This window comes from Cryptomeria japonica, chromosome 2 (assembly GCF_030272615.1).
Source record: "Cryptomeria japonica chromosome 2, Sugi_1.0, whole genome shotgun sequence".
In the NCBI taxonomy this organism is placed as follows: domain Eukaryota; kingdom Viridiplantae; phylum Streptophyta; class Pinopsida; order Cupressales; family Cupressaceae; genus Cryptomeria; species Cryptomeria japonica.
In genome coordinates this window covers 48444327-48469199 of record NC_081406.1, presented here as the reverse complement: position 1 = coordinate 48469199, position 24873 = coordinate 48444327, and the positions used below count along the sequence as shown (strand labels likewise).

General features: G+C 36.7%; 1 protein-coding gene across 2 annotated transcripts in view; it reads right to left on the bottom strand.

The window, feature by feature from the left end:
* The window catches only part of LOC131046202 (histone acetyltransferase of the MYST family 1), a 167767-nt gene that overhangs the window by 102677 nt on the left and 40217 nt on the right, over positions 1-24873 (bottom strand). For both annotated transcript variants that reach the window (XM_057979881.2, XM_057979880.2), the window contains exons 4-6: positions 19742-19980; positions 19477-19554; positions 13248-13282 (exon numbers count right to left, since the gene is read on the bottom strand). In XM_057979881.2, coding sequence (XP_057835864.1) covers positions 13248-13282; positions 19477-19554; positions 19742-19980 — 352 coding nt within the window. The remainder of the gene's footprint in view (positions 1-13247; positions 13283-19476; positions 19555-19741; positions 19981-24873) is intronic.

Sequence of the window (24873 nt, the reverse complement as noted above, 5' to 3'; positions counted from 1 at the left end):
CCATTTCTTCAAAGATTACAGGTAGAAGTGTCTAGGAGGCAGGATAACATAGCTTTTGATCTTATTGATTAATTAAAACATATATGTGTAAAGATTCCACTGTTTCAAGATATTAAGGATATTCCCATATATGGAAAAGCTATTAAAGAGGCATGTCTTAAAAAACCTGGACAAACGAAAAAAGACCCAAAAACAGTAGATGCGGTAGGGCAATCGGCTAATATTATGTTAGGAAAAGTTGTTGTCCCTAAATATTCTGACACGAGTAGCCCTATTGTGAATGTAGTTATTAATGGAACTCAAATTAAAAATGCCTTGATAGACTTAGGAGCAGCCATAAATGTGATGACCAAGGATATCATGCAGCAACTCAGTATTACTAGTCTTAGATCTACCCCAACGGTCCTGCAGCTTGCTGATAGCTCTACTGTCCGACCTGAAGGGATGGTTGAAGATATTGTTGTCACACTAGATTCTTGGGAATATCCAGCTGATTTTATAATACTCTCTCCTAAGGCAACATTGGGTGGATATCCAATCATTTTGGGAAGACCTTGGCTTGCTACAGCTGATGCATACATAGGTTGGAGATCAGGGGACATGACCATTTCAGATGGTATCACTACTAAAACTCTTGCACTTCATTCTCCAGCACAACCACAACTTGATCAAGAGCAAGTAGTATGGCCATATATAGGAGAAGCAGAGGAAATTAATTATGTTCAGCAACTAATGATGTTAACTAGGGAACCATTTATAGAACTCCAAGAAGATGATAAGGTACTCTCAAACATCATAGGAAATCATTATGGAACAGCTCAACAATCATTTGGTATACTAGCAAGTCCTTTGCATACTCTTCTTCCGTCTGCAAGTTCTTTAGATTCTCTTGCAGCCACAAACATATTTCATACCTTATTACCATAGGAAATCCAAACCTCTTGTTTATCTGAAATATCTAATGTTAAGTCAGTCACTCAAGTAGAGGTTGCTCTAGGAAGGAATCTAAATGTCAACAGTCAACTTACAGTAGACCAAAGGTTGTCATTAATAGAACTACTCAAAGCCCAAAAACAAGCTCTTCGCATGAGATTATCATGACATAAAGGGACTAAATCCTACATTGTGTACCCACAAAATTTATATCAAAGAAAATTGTAAACCAATTAGACAACCTCAACGAAGGATTAATCCTGCACTAAGGGAAATAGTTAAGGAAGAACTACAAAAGTTGCTTAATATAGGATTCATTTACCCTATTTCAAACAGTCAATGGGTCTCTCCCCTGGTTATAGTTCCAAAGAAAGGAGGAAAATGGAGAGTTTGTTGGGAATATAGCGAGCTCAACACTGCTACTAAAAAGGATTACTTTCCACTTCCATTCATCGATCAAGTATTAGATTCTCTAGTAGGTAAGCAATACTTTTCATTTTTGAATGGGTTTAGTGGTTATAATCAGATCAGGATAGCTCTCAAAGACCAGGAAAAGACCACCTTTACTTGCCCTTGGGGAACATATGCCTATTCAGTTCTCCCTTTTGGTCTATGCAATGCTCCTGCAACATTTCAAAGGGCTGTCCTCAGTATATTCTCAGATATATCCCATGATTGTATGGAAATTTACATGGATGATTTTACTGCTTATGGAGCCACCTTTAAGGAAGCATTGCAAAATCTTGCCAAAGTGTTGCAGCGGTGTGAGGATCATAATTTGTCCCTAAACAGTGAAAAATGCTTCATGATGATGCAAGAAGGAATAGTGTTGGGGCGCTGTATTTCTCAATCAGGTATTCAAGTTGATCCAGCCAAAATTGAGGTAATACTTGACCTTCCTACCCCTGCAAAACAAAAGGATGTAAGAAGTTTTTTCAGGCCATGCAGGGTACTATAGGATATTTATCAAGGACTTCAGTAAGATGGCAGGACCTTTGTATTCTCTTAACAAAAGATGTTGAGTTTGAATGGACACCAACATGTGAAGAGGCATTTTCTAAACTCAAGGGAGCCTTAACCCAAGCCCCTGTGCTTAAAGGACCTGATTGGTATCTTCCTTTTCACATTCATACAAATGCATCAGATTTTGCAATTGGAGCAGTCTTGGGGCAAAAGCAAGGAGTTTTGGAGAATGCAATTTACTATATTAGCAAAAATTTGCAAAGACCTGAGCTAAATTATAATGTCACTGAAAAGGAAATGTTAGTTGTTATCTATGTCCTCAATAAGTTCAGACACTATATCACTAGTTACCAAATCTTTGTGCATACTGATCATACAGCCATCAGGTACCTTATGAATAAAAGTTCCATTACAGGTAGGTTGGCACAATGGTTGTTGTTAATGCGGGAATTTGACATCATTATCATAGACAAGCCAGGTAAAACAAATGTAGTGCCAGACTTTCTGTCCAGAATTCAAACACAAGATAGTCCTGAAGCCATTGATGATTCTTTTCCAGATGAGCATTTGTTTTCAATTAATGTGAACATTCCATGGTATGCTGACGGAGCTAACTACTTAGCAGCTAACAAGATCCCTCCTCATTTCTCGCCAAAGGAAAGAAGATTGTTGGTAGAAAAGAGTTTCAACTTTTCATGGATAGCGGATTGCTTATTCTATACAGGGCCAAATCAAATTATGAGGTGATGTGTTACAGAAGATGAAACTTATGATATCCTTCATGCCTGTCATGATGAGCCTTGTGGAGCTCACTTTGCTGCCAAGAGAACAACTATCAAGATACTGACAACAGGATATTATTGGCCAACTTTACACAAGGATGCGGTCAAATATACCAGGAAATGTGATAGATGTCAGCAAATGGGAAGACCAACTCGATCTGATGAAATGCCTTTACATCCACAAGTGGTTGTTACACCATTTGACAAATGGAGGTTAGACTTTGTTGGGCCAATTGATCCATCATCAAATGGTCGGTCATACATTCTTGTATGTACCGACTATGTCACAAAGTGGGTTGAGGTCAAGGCATTCAAGCATGTCAGGGATAATAAGGTAGCAGAATTTTTATATGAAGAGATCTTTACTCAGTATGAAGTTCCCAGAGAGATTGTGACAGATCAAGGGGCACAATTCACTTCCACTTTGATCACCGCCCTGGTTAATGAATATAATATAAGGCATAGAAAGTCCACTCCCTACCATCCTCAAGCGAATGGACAAGCAGAAATCACTAATAGGGAACTTGAATCTATATTGACCAAGACAGTAGCTATTAATCATAAGGATTGGTCTAGCAGGTTATTTGAAGCAGTATGGGCTTATCGAACCACTTGGAAAACCACAACAGAGTTTACGCCCTTTGTAATGGTGTATGGGACAAAAGCTATGATGCCTGTGGAATTTGAGCATTAAACCCTGAGAACAGCCATGGGCTTGGATATGACTCTTTCTGCAGCACAACAAGAAAGGCTCCTACAACTTAATGCATTAGATGAAATCAGAAAGTCAGCCCTGCAGCACACAGAAACAATTCAAATTCAACGCATGAAGTGGCATGATCGATATATAAGAGACAAAACATTCAAAACCAGGTGATTGGGCCCTTATCTATGATTCAAGGTATAAAGACAACTTGGGAAAATTGCAGACACGCTGGTTAGGGCCTTATGAGGTGATTGAAACATTCTCTAATGGTGTCGTACGATTATCCACAATTGATCCTGTCAAATTCAAATTGTTAGTAAATGGTCATCGCCTGCGCCTCTACCACAAGCCTCTTTCCAAGGACGAATTCCGGCAGCAGTTCTCCACACCAGAAAATCCCAAGATTCCTGCAGCAACAGGCGGCGGCTTTGCCGTTATGTCTTCATCCTAAATCTTTGTTGCATGCTCATAATAAATACTTCCATATCTAGTGGAAGTACATTTCTGCGCAATAAATATTCCATTTCCACATTCACTCATTTCCTTCTGCTTCCTTCATTCATTTCCACCTCGCTTTCTGTGCATGGCAATTCTACTTCCTACATAATAAATTTCTTCAGTTGCAGTCATTATAGCACGATGTCAGGTACGCTCGTGTGTATTTATTCTTGTTACATATATAATTAAACCATATTTTCTATCATCATGATATTTGCATAGTGTCCTTTTCAGTCATCCTCCACATGTGTGGACACCTGTTAAACCTTAGGTTGGGGGGGGAGGAGTACGATGTGAATTATTCTAGCAGATAATTCTTATGTCATCTCAAATTGAGTTTAAATTTTTCAAATTTTTGGTTTGATGTGATATTATTTACTCTGTCCTTTTGTCTGGCTTGAGTTATTTTAGAATTGCAGTTGGTTTCCAACCAAACAAGAGCATATTTCAGTTGCAGAATTGGGCATATTTATGCCATTGGTGAGTTGAAAGTATTATTGTTGCAATGGGTGGTCCACCTATTCGTCATGAACCGACAGTTCATGAAATCCTTCTCCAAGACCAAGATTGTGAGCCAGTATTCCGCAATAGTGGGTGGCTAGATTATTTTCTGAACTTGATTGAGTTTAATGAGGAAATTGCAAGCGAATTTACCCGCACATTTTTAGATGGAGAAGCCCAGGTAAAAGGGTTGAGAGTTGTGGTGACAGAGGAACGGATTGCGGAAGTAATTGGGTTGCCAACAGACAGAGAAAAATACCTTGAATCTAAGGACGCACATAGTGTGAGAGCAAAGTTTACACGACAGGGAGACCCACCTTTGGTAATAGATAGACAGGGAGCTAGACAAGAATCTCTTCCACTTGAATGGAGAGCAGTACCATTGTATGTCTTGAAGTATTTAACTTGTGAAGGAAGATTCTCGTGTCTACATTCCCATCATTTCAAGCTTCTACGTCATCTACGCCATGGGAGAAGGATGAATGTTCCGAACATATTGTACAATCTTCTTTCCATAAGCGCAGCAGAAACGCAAAAAGGTAGGCCTCACTTTGTTTCTCATCATTGTCTGATTAAGTTGTTGGTTGAAAGATCTTTAAGAGATGTCTCTCTGATGTCTTGGAATGAATTTGTGGAAATTAGAAGATTTAGGGTAGATAATGTGGGTCTAGTGGAACCGCTTCCATCTCAAGAGCGGGTAAATTTTGAAAATTTTGAAAGACCTGGTTCCCCTATTGAACCCTCATCCTCCAGGATATCGCGAGAGCAAAATGTTCCAGAAGCAGAGGAACCCTTACAAGAAAAAGCCTCAGCAGGGGTTCCTTCACAAAGCCTAATGAAAACTAGGGCTGCTGCACAAAGGGAAAAAGGCAAAGGAAAACAAATTGACATAGAAACGGAGGAGAAAAATAAAAGTGGGAATTTACCCTCTCCTGTTGCCAAGAAAAGGAAAGTCGCAAAAACGGTTTCTCTTGCAACCGCTAAAATAGCTGAGGAATTAGCTACAGGAAGCAGTCTTGCAGCCACTAAAGAAAAATCTTGGAGAAGAAGCGGTAGGCTCCGAAAAAAGCCTAAAGATCAAGAACAATCCGAGGAGCAGAATGTCACCATATTGGTTGATTCTCAAGAACAAGAGCCACACAGTCCACCCCAAAGTGATGTTCCTTCTTCTCCACCTAAGGAACTCCGAAGGGAAGAAGAAAAACATGAAGAAGAAGAGTTGCAGAACCTTCATGAGCAGCTGCAGGAAGAAGTATGTTTTGATGGTCTTGACAATATAGCATCCGCCACAAAGCAGGTTGTTGAAGCAGGAAGCAGGGTTGAAAAGACGAAGCCTAAAGCACTTATTCATAGACCACCAACGTCTCTTACCAGTCATGCAGTGACACTTGCCCTTTACTAGGAATGGTAATTGGAAAAAGCAGAAATGCAGAGGATAATTAACCAACAGAAGAAGATCATTGAACAAAAAGATGAGGAGATTGCTCAACTTAAAACTAAGGTGGAAACGGTAGCCACTATTGTACCGCAGCTAATGCAATGCCGAGCACCTCCTCGGGTTTACTCTCTGTATTTAAAGGAACAACATATTTGTTTCCAGCTGATGAGAATTGTCAGGGATCTAAGTCCCTCTTTGCAGACACCTGAGGAATTCTATCATGTTTATCAAACATCTCCTACAGCCATCAAGATCTACTCTGTGAATTTTATTTACATAATTACGTTGTTCCTAATGATGTTGATTAGAACCCTCTCCTCTACATTGGAGATATCCAACTGAGAGCTCTCATATCATGGGTGCAAAATGAAATTGCAAGAGAGCAATTCCAGATACATAGAAAGGAAGAACTTGACGTTTCACTACCATTAAGGGCTGAATCAAAAGAGCCAAGAAGACTTTATTTTGACTGGCAGAAGATTGTATATCAGCTAGATTTCGGAAAAGACATTCTGCCCTTAAGAAATATATAAGGAATATGAGCAAATGGCTACAGGAGAAGGAGAAGTAGCAATAGGACATTTGGTCCAGTGTTGGAATAGCCTGCCGGATGAGTCGAAGCAATCCGAGCCACACTCCTTGCCAAACTATCATGCAGCAGTGAAGAGAGCACCCAAATATATACACTTGGGAAGAACACTCCACTCCTCCTATGGCCACTAATGGGATGCAAAGATAGTGACCCACCATATAGTGAAGCAACAAAACAATCCAGGTGGACACGATTGGAAAAGATGAAAGGATTCTACTGGAGTTTCTCTATAGGAGGTTTTGGGCAGGTTACCCCTGGCAATTTTGGAATCAATGCCAAAATTCGGAATTTTCCTGTTGTTGGAGGATCAGCAAGAAGTTAGGTTAGGGAGAGATGACGAGCCTAAATAATGGCTCTGTTTTAATAGATTTTTGTCATAGTATTCTTGCCTAGGTCTTGTGTTTAGACAATATTTGGATCTGGATACTCTCCTAGTTGATGCCTTTTTAAGTGTTTATGGAACTGATTTGTCTGATACTTAAAGGTTGTCATATAATGGTTTCTAAATAGTTTATCTATGCAAAATATCTAAATCAATCTTAAGTATGGTTTAATTTATATCATATTAACATTGGTATATACATATGCTTTTTGTGCACGTTAACATCATGATGCAGGGTCGGCCAAGAAGGAGGAAAGACTAAGCTGGCGGTTTAAAGGAACATCAAACATACCGCCACGATGCAAACCCAGTCAAAAAAAAGCAGCATTGAAGAAGATCGAAGCCGCTTGACCGCTTCTTCAACAGAATGGTTTATGAGACATTTATAGTTGTTCTTAGTGGAGCTTAGATCTAAGAAGCGAGTCATGCTATATCTTCTCAGCTGCACGACAGATTTGTTCTGTTTTCCTGCACTATCTTCTTCTTTAGTATAATAAAACCTGTTCACCTATTTCGTTGGAATGTGGGTTGATCAATTAGGAATCTGTTATAAGTTTCCATATAAATAAAAGGTCTCTATCTCCTCTCGAGGACAGAGCACAACCATAGAATTTGTAATAAGCAGCTTTTAGACTTATGTATCTTTACAATCAATTTGGAATAAAGAGATCAATATTATTTTGAGCTTATCAGTTGCAATCTAAGAATTATGGATATACTCACTCAAGGGGGCCCACTTGGTGAGTAGTCCTTTGTGTTTTTTTCAGTAAATTTCCCATCTTGCAATAGTTGTTGTTTCAGGATTCAACTGTTCCTGCAGCCATTGGAAGCAGTTCCTGTGTCTGTTCCTGCAGCGACAGCGGCAAAGTAGTTTCTATCCACTTGCCAGAACATTATCATTCGAGCATAGAGATGGCCAAAATCTTAGCTAAGTGTTGAAAGGTCCACATGAAGGTGTTACAAAATGAAATTGAATAGCCAAAATTTGGCGAAGTATGGAAAATACTTCAGAGAGAAAATTCCAATTTCGTCCATTGTGGCGAAAGCACAGGGGAGTTCTTCTCCAAATTCAAGGCACTTGAAAGAATTTCAAGGCATCAAGAAAAAAAAGTCCTCAGACATGGTGAAATTATAGGAGAAATTCGGACTTCTTGAGGGATTTCATCTACAATCCCAGACCTATTGAAACAATCAAAGCAACTTCTTGAAGGATTTCATCTCCTGAAGAATCGAAGACAAGCTCCCAATCAGAATCAGATGGTGACAAGAAGAGTATTCCACACAAATTTCCATACTTAGGCAATTTATTGACACATTGGAGAATTCAAAGGAATACCGTCAGTCTAGTTCAAGCAAGAGGAATTTCAAAGCAATCAAGAAAGAAAATTTTAATAACTTCAAGTCCAGATATTTGCTCCAAGAGGAGATTTCCAGACCTCAAAGGTTCAAATGCAGGCAAGAAGAGATCAAAATCTCGAAAGGAATCTAAGATCAAAGCTAGGAAGAAGCAAGCATCGGCAAGGAAATATATTCCAAGGCAAGTACGTGGAGGAAGAACAAAGTGACCAAGGAACGCATCCAACACGCTGAGGTGGCGCCTCGTCATCTTCCAACCAATCAGATTGTTCCGAGTCAACATGTCCAGGTTCAATGAACTTGACTTATCCACAGAGGCTTCTAGAAGGCATACACCACAATACAAGAACTTTCTATTTTATAATTGCTTTATATTTACTAGAAGGACAAGTGTCCCCAAATGTAATTTTCTCATTGGTCGAGGGATAGTTAGTTATAACCAACCCTAATTAGGGTTTTCTTTTGTAATCTTGGTCGTTGATTTGAAATCAATCCTAGCCATTGAATTGTAATTGAAGAGCCTATAAATTGAGCTCGCCCCTCATCTGTAAAACATGGGAGCATGTTGCAAAACATGTTGAGATAAGCAAATTGTTGTTTATGACTACCAAAGTAATAAGTAATGCATTGTTCAAATTGATGGTGATTACTTCTCTTATTTTGGAGTTTGCATGGTTCTTATCCCTCATCATAGTTTAGATTTTATTTCATGTATGTTAGATGAATGCAAGATCTGATAAGTATTGATTTATGGTGAATCTTTCGCTCATACTTTCGATGAATAGATGATTTTTGTTCATTGTGTAAAGTTAGTCTGAGCTTACTTTGTGGATGCTTATTTTCTGTCTAGATGATTATTGTTCAATTTGATGGTAGTTATTCATGATGTGAAAACAATAAGCACATTCCTTGAAGATTGCACCCACTTTGTGTAGTTGTCCCAGCGTGGCGAAGCAAAGTATGGTTATTGGTTTCACCTAATCAATACCATGTCTTGAATTCTTAAGAATAGATTAGAACTTCTAAACCCTTATCTCCTTTTCAGTTTTCTTGAAGTCCATGATCCAAGACCCAAACGATAGAGCTTCATTGTCTAGACCTTCATTGTGAATTGAACGAGCCAAGCGTAAGTCCCCCTTGTAATTCAGCATACATAACCAAGGAAGCTATCCCACATAAAGTCGCCTGTTCACACATATAAACCTTGGAGTCGTCGTGTGGTCTTTCTTTGCAATCTTGGCACACGTAGTGATTTTGTTCAAGAGAGGGTAGAGTGTCCTTGACATTTTATTCTAATGTTCGGTGAATGATAAAACGTACACCACCAGGTACCTACTTAGGCCTTTTGTTGCTAGGACCCATTTCTGCATTCATAGCTTTTATACTCAACCTAAGTTTCACTTAAGTGGGGGTGTTAGAGCATATTTAGCTATTAGTTGCTTTTGTTCAACTAGTTATGCTTTTTTGCTTAAGTTCACTTAGGAGTGCTTATTTTAGTTGTGCACCTAGTTAGCTACAGTTGAGCTTTATTTAGCGCCTCATGCTTGCACTTTAGTTCTCCTAAATTTAACACAGTGCTTTCTTTATAAGCACCTCATTGTACGTTATATATTCATTCAGTCATTAGATAATCAATATGATTTATCTTTTTGGATCAATTGTCATTTGACCTCCATAGCTATTTTCTTCTATTTTTCTTAGTGACAGGTGTTTGATTGCAGTGATCTTCGGGAGTTGTGGGGTTGAGCTATCAACTCTGACAGTTCCAATATTTTTTTTAAGTATGTTACTCCAAAAAACTCCATAAGACTTTTTCAACCATATTGAAGAAAAACAAGCACACATCCAGCTTGTCGACATGCAATGGTCCACCTGTATTTTTCAATCATACAAACTGTTACATTTGACTTTTTATTGTCACTGTTTAAAGATCGTCTTTTTTACAGTCGAATCAATTTTTAAAAACAAGCATAACTCCACACAATTTCTTCAAAATGCAACCTGTAGACACACTTGGCAACGATTCTTCAGAAGGCCCACACAGAATTGGACATCTATCCCAGACACACAAACTGCATTCAATTTTATCGGGCTAACACCCACACGAGCAGCTCATGCACCAAACTTTTAAAAAAATTGCAAGTCGACACATAATGAAAAAGAAACGATTGTCAATGCCAAAATATTTGCCGCCAATACTTTCATCTGGAAAAAAAACGCATCAAAGAGAGATGTAACACATTTTTTTTTTAAACACATATTCCCTAATTTGCTGAAGATACGTACCCGGGTGTTTTCCTTTTTATTGAATTTGCCATATGCTCCCTTTCTAAAATCAAATTACACCATCTTCAAACAATTCATATTCATATTTTTCAAATATGACACCAAAAAAAATTTAAACGCTCCCCTTAGGATATATTCAACAACCACTGAAATACCACAAACTAACAGCAGTTCGATGAACATACACCGAGTCAAACAGCACCAACCACAGAAAAGAAGAGCACGTGTTTAGCTGATGATGTGGCACAATAATCTAAAAGAGCAGCTAACCTATGACCAAAAAGCACACACAGCCAAGTAAGCACCTCGAACATGAAGACAACCAAACAACTCAAACAAATTGCATTACAAATTCTCAAGCTCATAAAAATGACCTTTGACATCAATGACAAAACAATTAAATTAACACAGGATGCTCTACAATCCATGGTTGTTTGTGGGAACTAGAAAAAGTGGGCTCAATAAAAGACAAAAGAAGGGAAGGTGGTGAGAGAAAGAGTACTTAATGACACTTGGTGATCCAATATTAGATAAGAATGTTTTTTTTTAAAATTAATCTGTACTAGGTTTTACTTTGTATATTTAAAAGTTATTATAAATGTTGATTGCAAGTATATTTGCTCTATCATATCACCAATTGTGGGGGCAATCCAGTATGAAAATACAAACTCTCCTAGCCTTGGAGATTAATGAGACTTTTGATAGCATGTTTGATCAAACAAAGCAAGAAATTTGTAATAAGGATCCTAGATCGCAATTCTATGAGAACATGTTAAACCTATTGTCCCAAAGAGGTGGAACAAAATTAACACTCCTCTTCATATGCTTGCCTATGCTCTTAATCTGAAGTGGTATGCACCTAGACCTGGCTGAATGCTTCCTTTTGAGGATGATGAGATGATGGAGGGGCTTACAGCAGCCTTTAGTAAAATGTATAGCAATGAGAATGCAACCATTCTATGAGAGCAGTGGCTCAGTTTGTCAATCTTCAAGGCGTACATTCAGCGAACTAGAGGCTAGGATGGATAGGGCCACTATTGCACAAAAAAACCCATTGGATGGTGGAAATTTCATGCAAAGGACACAACGGAGTTGAAACAACTTGACATTCATATGCTCTCATATGATTGCTAGTTCTGCTACTGTACACAAGAATTGGTCCACCTATAGCTTCATCCACTCCATTAAGAGAAACAAGCTTACCTCAAAACAAGCTAAAAAACTAGTTGCAGTTCATAGTGCCTTGAGACTTCAGGACCGACAAAATACTGAGTATCGACAGACTCCAATAGCGCAATGGGATATTGATCCTAAAGAAGTTAGGCAGATTGACAAGGAGGAGGTGCAACCAAGAATGGTCAGGCTACAATTGGATGATCCAATTCAGGCAGAGAGTGACAGTGACACAAATGGTTTTTACTCTTTTGTATATAGATAGCCCGAATGAGGCTTAGTTTCAAACATTGTTGTATTTTGATGTTTTAGACTTTTGGATATTGATAGAACATGGTACTTTGATGTTTGAGACTATTGTTATACTACATGATTGAAGTTTATTAAGATATTAACTACTCCTCTCAAGATTTATTTACATATTGATATACATCATCTTCCCCCCATCGTCCCCAAAAAATGGCCCTCGGATTGTCATCCTTGAAACACATCCCCTATTGTCTCCCCATTTGCGTCCCTAAAACGCCGTGGAACATAGATTATTTTCAAAAAATTCTTTTATGTAATGCTTTTGAGTTTCATAATTTCTCTACATATAAATTAACACCCTAAAGGTGGCTCCGATACCGTGTTTGACAATGAAATTTCGATATGATAATTAAAACATTATAAATTATATAGTGAATAAAACATGTAAAACAAGAAATAAATTAATTACTGAACCATTATTCAAAAAATACAAATTTATGGTGGGGAAAAACATAATGAGAAAAACCATGCAAGCATCATTAATGATAAAAACATATAATTTTGTCTATACTATTACAAACACAAGGGCCTAGGGTTTCACAATTCTTCTTCCTCTTCTTCCAAATGGATTTACAAACCTCTCTTGTGCAAAGTAAATATTTAGGCATTCACTCATTCAAAAAAAAATTGCTCTCTATCCTTCAATGAGATTCCCTAAATTATAGGGTGAGAAGGTAGAAACACGTGTTTGGAAGTCACCATACCTATTTGAAACAGACATTTGTATTTAACTAATAAATTAAATATCTTTTAAAGTTTTATAATATGCTATATGCATTTTAATACTATAAGGTCTCTACCTTCTAGTTAAGCCTTATAAATGTTATTAGGACAACTTTCTAAAAGTGTGATCCCCTAACAAACAATATGTTCTAACAACTTAAAACACACAAAGAACATATCACACAAAAATTAAATATCTATATTTCAGAGCTATTTAAATAATACATAATTTTACAAATAATGTTTAAGTTTTTGAGAAAAATGCAATGTTCATAAAGAAACATAATTTGTTAAAAAATGTGTATTTCGATTTTTTCAAACATGATCCCAAACATTACAGTTTCCTGCTTTTTATCATTGCTGAACTTGAACATAAATTGAAACATGGCAATATAGATATATCAAACTTAATAATTCAATTGTTTTCTTTTCTTTTTGTCAAACAAATAGCACAAATATCCTAATCCCAACTATAATATCAATTCATTATTTTTCAAAATTTATAGAATGGTTTATGAATTGTTTTATTCAATTGCAACTCTTAGCTTTCATTCCTAAATAAGCAAAAACTAAATAGAAAAATCGTATTCACAACAATAACATACCAGGTATCAACCTCATATTTGCCAAGCTCCACAACCTGTGTAATTGGAACACACTTATAATTACTTTAACTTCAAAAAACATTTCTTTAGCACAATAAAATTGCTTAGTTTGAAACAATCATGGAAGATTCTAATGTCACTAAAATAGTGTGTTTTATTTGTTCTTACCCATGCAAAGAGAATGAGCACTAAAGCAGATAAAGATAAAAGTGACCAAACATATTCACAGAAACAAATGAACAACAGAAAAAATAAACTATTTTTAATGCCCAAAGTGAGCAATGTTACATCCCAAAAATATTTCTCGAACCGTGCAATAATCTAGGGAGTAAATATGCAATTTCCAAGCAAAACAAGATATATCAAATACAAATGTTCAAAACATGTGATTGTAAATTTGTAACTATAAATATAAATGAGTACCAACTGGTAGAACATACCACTGTTGGCTCTTAACTAATTAATGTTATCTTAAATTGTATTATATTGAAAGTATATTGCATTGATTTCCTTATCAGAGAAAGTCATCCATTATTAGTGTAATTGAAAATTGTCTTTGCTTACCATATTCTCCATTTATAGTTTTCAAGATTCTTTCACTAAGATTCTGGGACACAAAAACACAAGGACATGGGGCATGGCTTTGGGGAAAGCAAAAAACATTTCTCAATTCTGAGGATCGGGGCAGCAGCTACTAAAATATCTTAAACAAACTAAAAGCAGCTGAAATTTTAAGAGATATATACAATATACCGAATTTACAATGATAATCCTCCCCCTGTAAGCTTTTTAAGGGTTTTTAGTATTTTTTCCTTAAAACTTACCTTTTCTATTTTTCTGTTCCAAATTGAGCAACCTGTCCAGCAATGAAAAGGAGGATTTCTCTTGCATGTCCCCAATTCCACTTAAACACATCTCCTACACCGCTGGGCCATGTTCCCATGGAACACTGATTTTAAGTTTTTGCATGATTATAACTTAAAGAAGATTGAAGTAGTCTTGGGCTGCTTTAAGCGTAAAATTTAACCTCCCTGCTTTCAATTGGCGCACTTACTCCATTCTCAGAAAGGCATGTACTATTCTGCACTTACCTAAGAACTACTTCTAAGAAAATAATTTTTTCAATCAGTATTTGTGGGCTGATGGCTCTAATATTCAAAAAGTAAATGCTAAAAAGGTATATAAAACTTTGTGTAATAATGATTCTTTAATTGATTATCTTAACCAAAATTGGAATCTTTCTTTCACACATAAGCAATGGCAGGACATTTTTAACAGGCATTTGGATTAATGTTTCTGAACCAAAGAAAACATGTTTCAAATGGTTACTAATTACAAAGATTACCTTATAAAATGAATCACACTGACATTGATCTGTGCAGAATATGCAGACAGCCAGAAATGATTAAATGTATATTCTTTGAATGTTTCTTTGCAAAAGAAACATGGAACATTTTTTGCTTTGATTTAAAAGGATGGAAAGCTAACATTATCTGGACTGAAATTCTCTTTGGTCAAGTAAATAAATTGGATAAAAGTTGTAGCTTACTTTGGCTGGTTTTATCAAATGAAATACTTTGGTATATTTGGGTCTCAAGAAATAAGGATAAGTTCCAAGTGATTATAAGGGCTCTTACAGAGCCTTTCAAAAGACTCACTCTTTATAACATTGCTGTGCAGGTCACTGTTACAATGGAAATATCAATACACAAATTCATGAAACTGCTGGAAAACGGAATATTAGCTGTAAATGTTTCAGAAGTCATATACGGCCAGACATGGACATTTAATGAAGAGGAGAACAAACTATTTCTGCAAGGGCTGATTCCTACAAAGGTATAATGACGATGAACCCAGAGAAGATACAAAGAAGAAGAAAAAGGGTAAGGGTGAAGTCAGAACGCATGTAAACGAAACAGACAGCATGGGGGTAGAAGTTATGAGATCCAACAGCGACAGGTCACCTATTGACCCCTCCATTGGCTCGGGAAATATTGATCAGTAAAGTGAAAGTGTAAACTTTTAGATGCAGATGATAGACTCAGATTTTTTTGTATATGTTATACAACCATTTATATTGTTTTTGGTATGATAGGCAGATCTCTATCAGCTGAAGCATGTATATAAGAAGAGATCTCAAGGATTACTGTTATTAATGTCTAGATCTGATTTGTATGGAGTGTCTAGCTGGCGGCCCTGAGTGGTATAGTAGTTCAGACTTTTGAAACTTATCCTTCTGGTATTGGGATCATGCTGACCTAACTCTCAATAGATGTATTTTGTTGTTCTGCAATCTTTAATATAAAAAAAAAGAAGCTTAAAACAGATGAAATTTTAAAAATATATATATATAACAAACTGAATTTACAATAATAATCCTCCCCTTGTTGGCTTTTCAAGATTTTTCAGCATTTTATCCTTAAAGTTAATTTTTATAAGTTTATGCACCAAATGAAGCAGGCTCCAAAAGAGGATCCCTTCCAAGTCCCCAAGTCCACATCAGAGATATCAACTAAACCTCTGGGACATGTCCCTGGAACATTGATTTTGACTTTTTGCATATATAATGACTAGAGTTATTCTTTTAGTGTACAAAAAGTTGAAATTAATAGTGTTTGTCTGACATTTTGGAAAAAATTCATTTAAACATAATGTGGTCCAATCATAACCAAAATTAAAATTAGTATGAAAACAAGTGCAGGGGATAATGGTACAGGTAAGCCGTTTTTCAAAACAGAGAGTAGGGGAGTATTTATTGAAAGATGCAGTATAAAACTAGTGTTTCTCCAAGTTTCTGGGAGTGGGGAACATTGGGGCAAAAATCAAAGACAACAAAATTTTCCCAAATTTCTGGGGTGGCAAGGAGAGGGAGAGGGAACAACTATATAAATACATTAAACGAACTAAAAACAGCTAAAATTATAAAAGCATATACAGTATGCTGTATTTGCAATGACATTCCTCCCCATTTTAGGTTAAGGGGTTTTAGCAATTTCTTCCTTAAACACTCAACTTTTTTTCAATCTTATGAACCAAATGCAGCAGGATGTCCAGTCATGAAGATGGGATGTTCCCTTCGACTCCCAGAGTCCCAATATATCACCAAGACCCCAAGGTCATGTCCCAATCGAACAGTATATAAAACCATCCATAGATGCTATACTTGAAGGTAATGATAAAGGTAGCTTTTCTGATCACCACCAAGTTGAAATCCATTTGGTATATGAAACCTCCCTTCCCAAGCCCACAATGAGATTAATTTTCTATTTACCTTATATACTGTTCAAGCAGCTTCACATACCTTATGCTCCTCTAAATTCAAACACATGCCTCCTCTATGGCGTACACACAAATTCACAATTAATTTATCAAACCCACTCATGCTGTATATAGATATATATACACACACACAAAAGGTTTTTGACCTTTTAAAAAAGTGTATGATCCATACAAATTGATCATTGACAAAAAAGGTTGCTACGGTTAAGTTAGAGAATCAATCTTAGAAATGGGTCCATGAGAAATAGAAAAGCAACTAACAAAAAACAATTCAAAAAGGAGGCAGTCAAGCTCTTTTTCCATCTTTATATGCTCAGTTCAAACTGAACCATCAGGTTCTTCTTCATCACAATCTGCCCTAACTGCAGGGGCAGCAGGTAGAGGGGTGCTCAAACCCTTTGCCAACAAACAACTTAAGATGCTTAATCCCCATATTCACCTCATTCACTTTGCCTCTGCTCTTCCCATGGTTGAGGAGACTGCTGCTATCATGGACAAACACATTGCAGTTTGTTTGGAAGGATCTACCACCACTTCAAACTACAGACATGAGAGCTTTTGCAGGTTATATCATATATAGTCCTTTGCACCAGACTCTACTTGCAGCCCCACATTGATGCATTTGTTGGTCCATGCCCTCCACAGACATTTTTTGTGGCTATATGTCACCATTTGGTTATTTTTTATATTTCTATCTCCCAAAATTAGCAACTTTTAGTTTCTTCACAAGTGCATTTGCCCATATTTTATGGATTTTTGTTGATCTCAACACAAAATGACATCAGCTTTAAACTTTCAATTGTTTTGAATGCATATAAATCATGTCATTCTATATAAAAATATGGGCCATAATCACTCCAACTTATTAGAGGCTATCGTTTTATTTGCTAAACTCATCACCATTTTAATGTCTTTGTTTACAAGTTATCCTTTGGCAAGAAATTGATGAGTTGTACCACCATAATTTATATGTTGATAGGAAAATTTCGTTTCTGAATTACAAAAAAATTGGTAGATCAAAAAACAATCACCATCCACTCCAAACTTCGATATTCACTCTAAAAAGATGCCTACTATATTATGCTCCTCTATAGTAGATTTGTTAAGATTTCTATAGAATTTTAATGATTCCCTCATAAAAAAAAAATTATCAGATTGATTAGGTCACCGAAATCCTCCAAGTGGTTGGTAGCATTCAATCCCATATTGTGGCTCCTCATGCAACCACCAACTATCAAAGGGAAAGTTTTGCCTTCATTGCCAACACTCCCTAGAGACTTGGGTCACTTAGAGGACCTCCTATCCTAAAAGGAGGGTTGAGGGAAGAGGGAATAGACTAGGACCTACATGAAGTGGGGGAAGCATCCATAACATAACTTCGTTGCAAATCCCTTACTCATTCTGAAATCCACCACTTTATTTATTTCCCTCATGATGTGCTGGAAAGAGATGGACTCAACCTTGTTGGCTAACTAATTAGCTACACCATTGATAGATTCAAGCTTTCATGCCTTCAAGACTTTCAATGGAATAATGATTATCTAATGTCAAATTCTATCATTATCTATTTCCAACCTTTCGATATCGCAAATTGAAGACAATTTAATAAGGTTGTCAGTGTCACTTTAACTTGATTATTGGTCTCTCTCGCCACATCCAAAGCATAAATTAAAATAGGTCGATAATAAGAATCTAGAGGACGTATAGACATTTTGTAGGGTACAAACCAATACATTGAAGCTTTTTTGACCTGTCCATATGAATTAAATATATAATATTTTAACATTACCATATATCTTTTATATCAAATAAATATGAATATATAAAATTTTAACATTATCACATATCTTTTATATCAAGTAAATGTGGGTAAACCATAAGTCTTGACCAGGGTATACAAAAGAGATTTTAAAAAATAAATCAGGTGAAGTTGAATTATGTAAAAATCAAATATATGGAAATATATTTTATTATAATACCAAGGTGGAGTACCATATGAAAAATCACCTAGCCACCTTGGCCATGCATGCTAAGTTCTTCACTATCTTAAGGTCAATGGCATTGATTGCCTCAACCCTATGGAGACACTACACAAAATATATTCATCCTTCATTTGCTCAATTTTTCATTACTCACTACACATCCACCTGTTAGATTCATCATTTGAGAGTTCCTATCCAAAATTATCCATTGTTCCAGTAGTTTGTTAGGAAAGCTTTGCATATACACACCTAAAGAGATAAATCCTGCTTCACTGTCTACATCACACCTGCTATGGCTCATATCTCCCATGGGTGGCTCAGGTGTTGTGCCAACAAGGGTAAGCTGCCTTCCAATCATTTGGAATTCAAAATAACCAGTAAGATATATAAGAGTTGCATGTTTTTCTTTTAGTGTTGATTGTTTTTCCTCCAATCAAACAACAAAACCCATGAGATGGAATATTTTGCACTTAAAGGGATACCATAAGCACCATGTGATCCATACCAAGTCATGCCATCACCCTCACGATATTTGACATGTTGTGCAGCCCCTCAGAAAGCCACATTGCACCTAGACTTGCAGATGCCTTGTCATCACCATATGTGTTACTACCGTACAGCTCCACACAAAAGGACCTGTGCTATCTCATGCAACTCTATGGGGAAGACCCACCACACATTCAGGAAGTAACTTGTCAATCATTACATAAATCTCAACAATTTTGTAATCACCATTTCTCGACTGTAAGCAAAAAAAATCTGTAACATGCAGAGAGTCGGACAGGACGAAGAATAGGTAGAACCAAAACAAGAGATCTGTAGTTAGCATTAGCCATGAATTCAGAGCATATGTGTAGCTAGGAGATAATTAGTAATACATTTCTCCCAAGCATATGCAATGTAAAAATCACACAAACTAATATCAAACAACTCTATCTCAGAATTCAATAGGAGAAGATTAAAAAAACCTGAATGTTCTTTACTTTTGTCTTCTCTCCGTGCTCTTTTTCAAGTGTTTGGTCCATGGGTGTGAGTTCTTCTGTACTCTGAGCAGCAAGCCAACTAGTGCATGGTTATACCAAACCAGGTAGAAAACTAATTCATATGAAACTCTGTCTTCACTCACATAATAACAATTTAATCTCCAACCATCTACACCAGAATATTACAAAAAATATACATAAATTTATTTTACATGGAATTATACTTGAACCCAATACTCTGGACACATACCTTTTGTACATTGTGTATTTCATCATAGCGCCTTTTTAGATTTCGAGTCAGCTTTCGATCCAATGTACCTGAATTATCCAGCTTGCAATCAGCTGAACATGGGCCCCCAGTAATTGATATGCCCATGGCAGCCACTGGGGCAAGCCTTTTTCCAGCTTCTAACTGAACTCCACGCCCATCTTCTGAAACTGGATCCATGATCCTTGTAAATGGAACCCATTCATCAAGTCTCTTGTTTTCTACATCAATATTGCACAAGCAATACACTTTCAGCATTGCCACCATAATTTAAGAACTTGGATTATCACCACCATATTTGATCTACCTCAAATGGAAAGCAGAAAAATATAAAGCATTAGTAAAATCTTTGGATAGTAATAAAATGACATAAAAAACAGATTATTGTAACTAATTGTCAAGACTTCTTATATTATGACATATTGCTTCTTGAATCCAGAGGACTTTCTAGCTCCTCCTTCGTCTCTTTGTTTCATTTCATTTAAAGGCCTTTCCCTCATATGACTATTTGTACTCATATGTTGGTCATATAATCTGTGTGTTAACCACTTAAAGTTTAAACCCTTTATTTATGAGATTTGTAATTAGTTACTGTCTAGAACCTAAGCTTCTTGTCATTTTAGCACTTTTCTATTGTTCCTGGATTTAGTTTCAACTCCAACTGATCAAATTTGATCACCTCCCAAGATAAATAAGATTTCTTCCTTTTCCTTTTTTCCCAGTCCATGCAAATCAACCAAAAATTTGGAACAGAACCCTTATATGTACCAAAGAATCCAAAAACATGTGATCTGGTGAATCTGAAATCTTAACATGCACTTTTGCTTCATGGTTTCCTAGCTTAACAACATTACTTGGATGGTGAAACGGCTGGAATATATACATGCTGCCCTGAAACTGTCCAGCGGTAGTCTATTTAAATTATTCCTTATACTTCTTGTCTGATTCCAATTGTTAGAGCTTAGGACAAACTTTGCTAATGAGTATGTTTTGCAAGATGGTCATTAATGAGATACTATACAAAGGGAGCATAATGATGAAAGTTATGATCTTTATCTGCTTCCTCCAAATAGTCCTCCACAAATGTCCTGTCTTCAATTCTCCTTTTCACTTAATTCTATCATATTAAATCAGTCCCTAAATCCTGTCTCACTTACTCCAAACATCTAAGTTTTGATCCTTGAAAATTTACCTCAGGCTGTTTCTAATATTATTATTTCAGTTATTCCATCCATGCATTTATTCTAAATAGTTCTAGCCTATAGAAAGCTATTCCACTCTGCAAATCATAAGTGAATGCGCTTTACACATTTTTGTCAGTCCATCACTATCGAATCAATGATGACAACCTCACTCACCATCAGTTTGTACAAAAGAGTGCTTAGTGGTGTTGCTGAAGTGATTCCTGCAAAAAAATGAACTGCTTTGATCCTCTAATCAGGACAGAAAGAGTCTGTCATCACCAAGCATACCACTGGAGCATTCTTTTCTTTGGCCTTCTAGCAGATTGAAATTTGGCTTTCCTGTAAGCTAAGGTAAGTTGAGGGCATGGACCTCTCAGTATTTATCTGTTATGGATTAAATTTCCGATCAATTTTTTTTCTTAATTGTTCCCAACTTGTTATATTTCATATATTCTGTATTGTAATCTGAGAAGCTTTCAAGAGAAAGTGTGTTGATGTGGGCATTTCCCTTACATCAACACATTTTTTTCTGTCGTATTGTTGGTTCAGAACAGCTTGTGGTATGCCATTGTAGGACTGAGTATTATCGTGACTGTTTACATTTTCTTCATTGTTGAGTTCTGACAGAAACTCCCTTGGGTATGTTTCTTCTGTAACATTTGTCACTCATGTACAAACAGTTTTTGTGTGAGTGGCATTCTTTGTTGACTCAGATTTTTCTGCGATTGCATCCTCCAGAACCACTAGTTAAAGTAATAACTATCACATATGTCACTGTCTCTCCTTTCTGTACCTTCAATCACAATGGTCATCTTGTTATTTACCATCTAAAGTATTGCGGACCTTAGCAAGACATTAAAAAAAATATTTTCCATATTAACCAAATTCCTTGCTGTGTTACAGGGTTCATAGTGTACCCAGACAAGGTTAGTACTGGGTACAGCAGACCCACAGATTGACAAACCTTGCTGTATCCGTGGTATAAAACAAAACAAAACCGAAAAAAAAAAAACTAAATCAAAAAAATGTCAAACAGACTGTGAGATGACACTGAACAGTGAGAGTTTTCCATGTTTGCTTTCTGACAAAATAGTTGTGGGAGTATTAGTTTACTAAGGCAGAAAAACGATTGAATCAAAGATGAGATAATGCTGCAGGGAGTTGAGCGAAGAGAATATCAAGGAAACTGGTTTTATGACCTGAGAAGAATTTCTGAGTCAATGAAATATCATCATTGCAAACATTACCAAATGGTTGGCCAACTTTTCACATAGAAAGACAAATTTTGTTGAAATTAGTAGCTAGCTCGGATTATGCTAGCCCAGATCGTCAAACTTTAATGTGGCTAAAAGCAATTAAATAAGGCTGGCCCTATTTGGGCAGTATAAGCATAATGTAACGTGTTCTAAGGCAGGACCCAAATTGGGTGGTTAAGCAAACATAATGTAACGTGTAATGAGGCAGGACCTATTGATCGGTTAATTTTAAAATATAAAATATGTAAGCAAGCCGACTTGCTAACTTGACACCTCAAGTCAAGTATATAAACAAGTAAATTGTATGGCATTATTCACATTCATTCACACACAGCGAATTGTCCTCAATCAGCAAATTATCTCCTTCATTCAGCAGACTGTTCACTGAGTCAGCAAACAATAACTTATGGATAGTGAACTGATTTCCAGTGACAGCGATCTTCATTGGAAGGACAGCGAACATCATTGGAGGGACAGCGATCATCATTTAAGTGACAGCGAACTGTTCTGGGCAGCGAACCTCATCCTAGGATCAGCAACCTTAATCTCAGTGACTGCAACTCTCCCTGTGGCAGCAATATCCTATTGCAGATAAGTTCATCATTGCAGACATTACACTACTGTGCATAGTTTGCTCATTGCTTCTCATTGTAAAGATACACTTGATAAATTGTTAAATAAGATCTGAGAATTAATGCTGAGTTTTTCCTCCAAGAGGGAGGTTTTCCCAGGGTAAACTGCGTTATGTGTTCTTGCATTTCTTTATTTCTGAGTTCTATTATATCTGATTGCTAAAATTAACATGGTATCAGAGCTTTAGGTTCATTATAAAGTAATCAGATTATCAGTTATCCTTCACTTTCAGTTTGTTGTTTTAGTTTTTGCAAGATGGTTACAGGACTGAAGGTAGAGGATAGACTTGATGGTGCTCTCAACTTTACATCTTGGAAAGTTCATGTTCTTCTTGCCCTTGAAGAGGTTGAGCTGTTACAGTTTGTGGAAGACAAGGATCTGCCTGAACCCTCCGATCCAGATGAGTTAAAGCAATTCAAGAAGAATGCTCTTAAGGCAAAGAAGTTTCTAATTGATTCTGTGAAGGATCGTCTTGTTCCAGTCATCTCCAAGTTACCTTCAGCCAAGGAGATGTTCAAAAACCTAGAAGGAATGTACAAAATCAATAACATCAGCCGAGCACTTACTCTGAGGCAGCAACTTCTTCAAATCAAGATGAGCAAGGGAGATTCAGTCATGTCCTTCTTCATGAAAATTTCAGAATTGAAGGACTAACTCAACTCCATTGGAAGTGAAGTAGTGGACAAGGATATTGTCATGATTGCATTAAATGGTCTCCCTGATTCTTAGGATCCATTCATTCAAAGCATAAGTGGAAGAGCTGAATTTCCCTCATTTGATTGCCTTCGGTCTGATTGCATTCAACAGGAATCTCGCCTAGCCGCAAGAGGAATGCTCAAGGGCACTCATGGAGGTGACCATCATGTGCTTGCATCTCTAAATGTCAAAAGAAAGGGTGATCATTGGAAGAAGAACAACTTCAAAAGAGATAGAGACTTCAGACCTCCTGCTGCTTACGATTCAAGGAAGAAGCCAAGGGATCTTTCACGTATCCGTTGCTTCAAATGTGATAAGTTTGGACACTATGCTAAAGAATGTCAGAATCTGCCCAAGCAAGGAGAAGCGAACCTGAATGAAGTTGCAGATTCGAAGGATAACGAAGACTTCCTCTTCATTTCTGCCTTATCCAGCAATGTGCCAACTGACAGCAACACTTGGTTGATAGACAGTGGTGCATCCAGGCATGTCACGGGATACCGAGAGCACCTCTCAGACTTAATGGAGAAAGAGTCCAATCTTCATGTGGTAATTGGTGATGATGCTCAGTATTCGGTAAGAGGTTTTGGCAATACTTCTTTAAATTTAGAATCTGGTATCTCCTTGCATCTTAGTGATATTTTATTTGTTCTTGGAATTAAAAGAAATTTAATCTCCATTTCTGCCCAAGAAGATAAAGGTTATCAAGTAGCATTTTCTGAAGGTAAAATACTTGCTTGGCCTAAGAAATCTAGTTTTAAATCTGCTCGTGTTATTGGAAATAGATATGATAGTTTGTATAAGCTTTCAGCTAATCCTATTCGAGCACTCATTCATGAAGTTCCCGAATCTAGCAAGCTATGGCATAGAAGGCTTGGCCACCTTCACTTTCAAGCACTTCCCTCACTTGAAAAGATGGTTAAAGGTATGCCTAAACTTGGTCATTTTCATGATGATACTTGCTAAGGTTGTTTATTAGGTAAGAACACTAAAAGTCCATTTCATAAAAGTGAAAGTAGAGCTAAAGAAAAATTAGCACTTGTTCATTCTCATTTATGTGGACCCATGTCTGTTCCTTCACCTAGCGGATTTCTATACTAAGTTACATTTATAGATGATTTTTCTAGAAAGAATTGGATTTAATTTCTAAAATCTAAAGAATCTGATGAAGTGCTAAGTAGGTTTAAAGAATTTAAAGCCCTAGCTGAAAACATGTCTGGTAAAAGGATTAAAGTGTGTTTACCCTCTCGGGTGAATAACTTAAAGCACACAAATAAAACACGTAATGCAGAATAATAATGCCATAGGTATCAGATGTAATATAAGAGATGTTATTCCGTTCCTA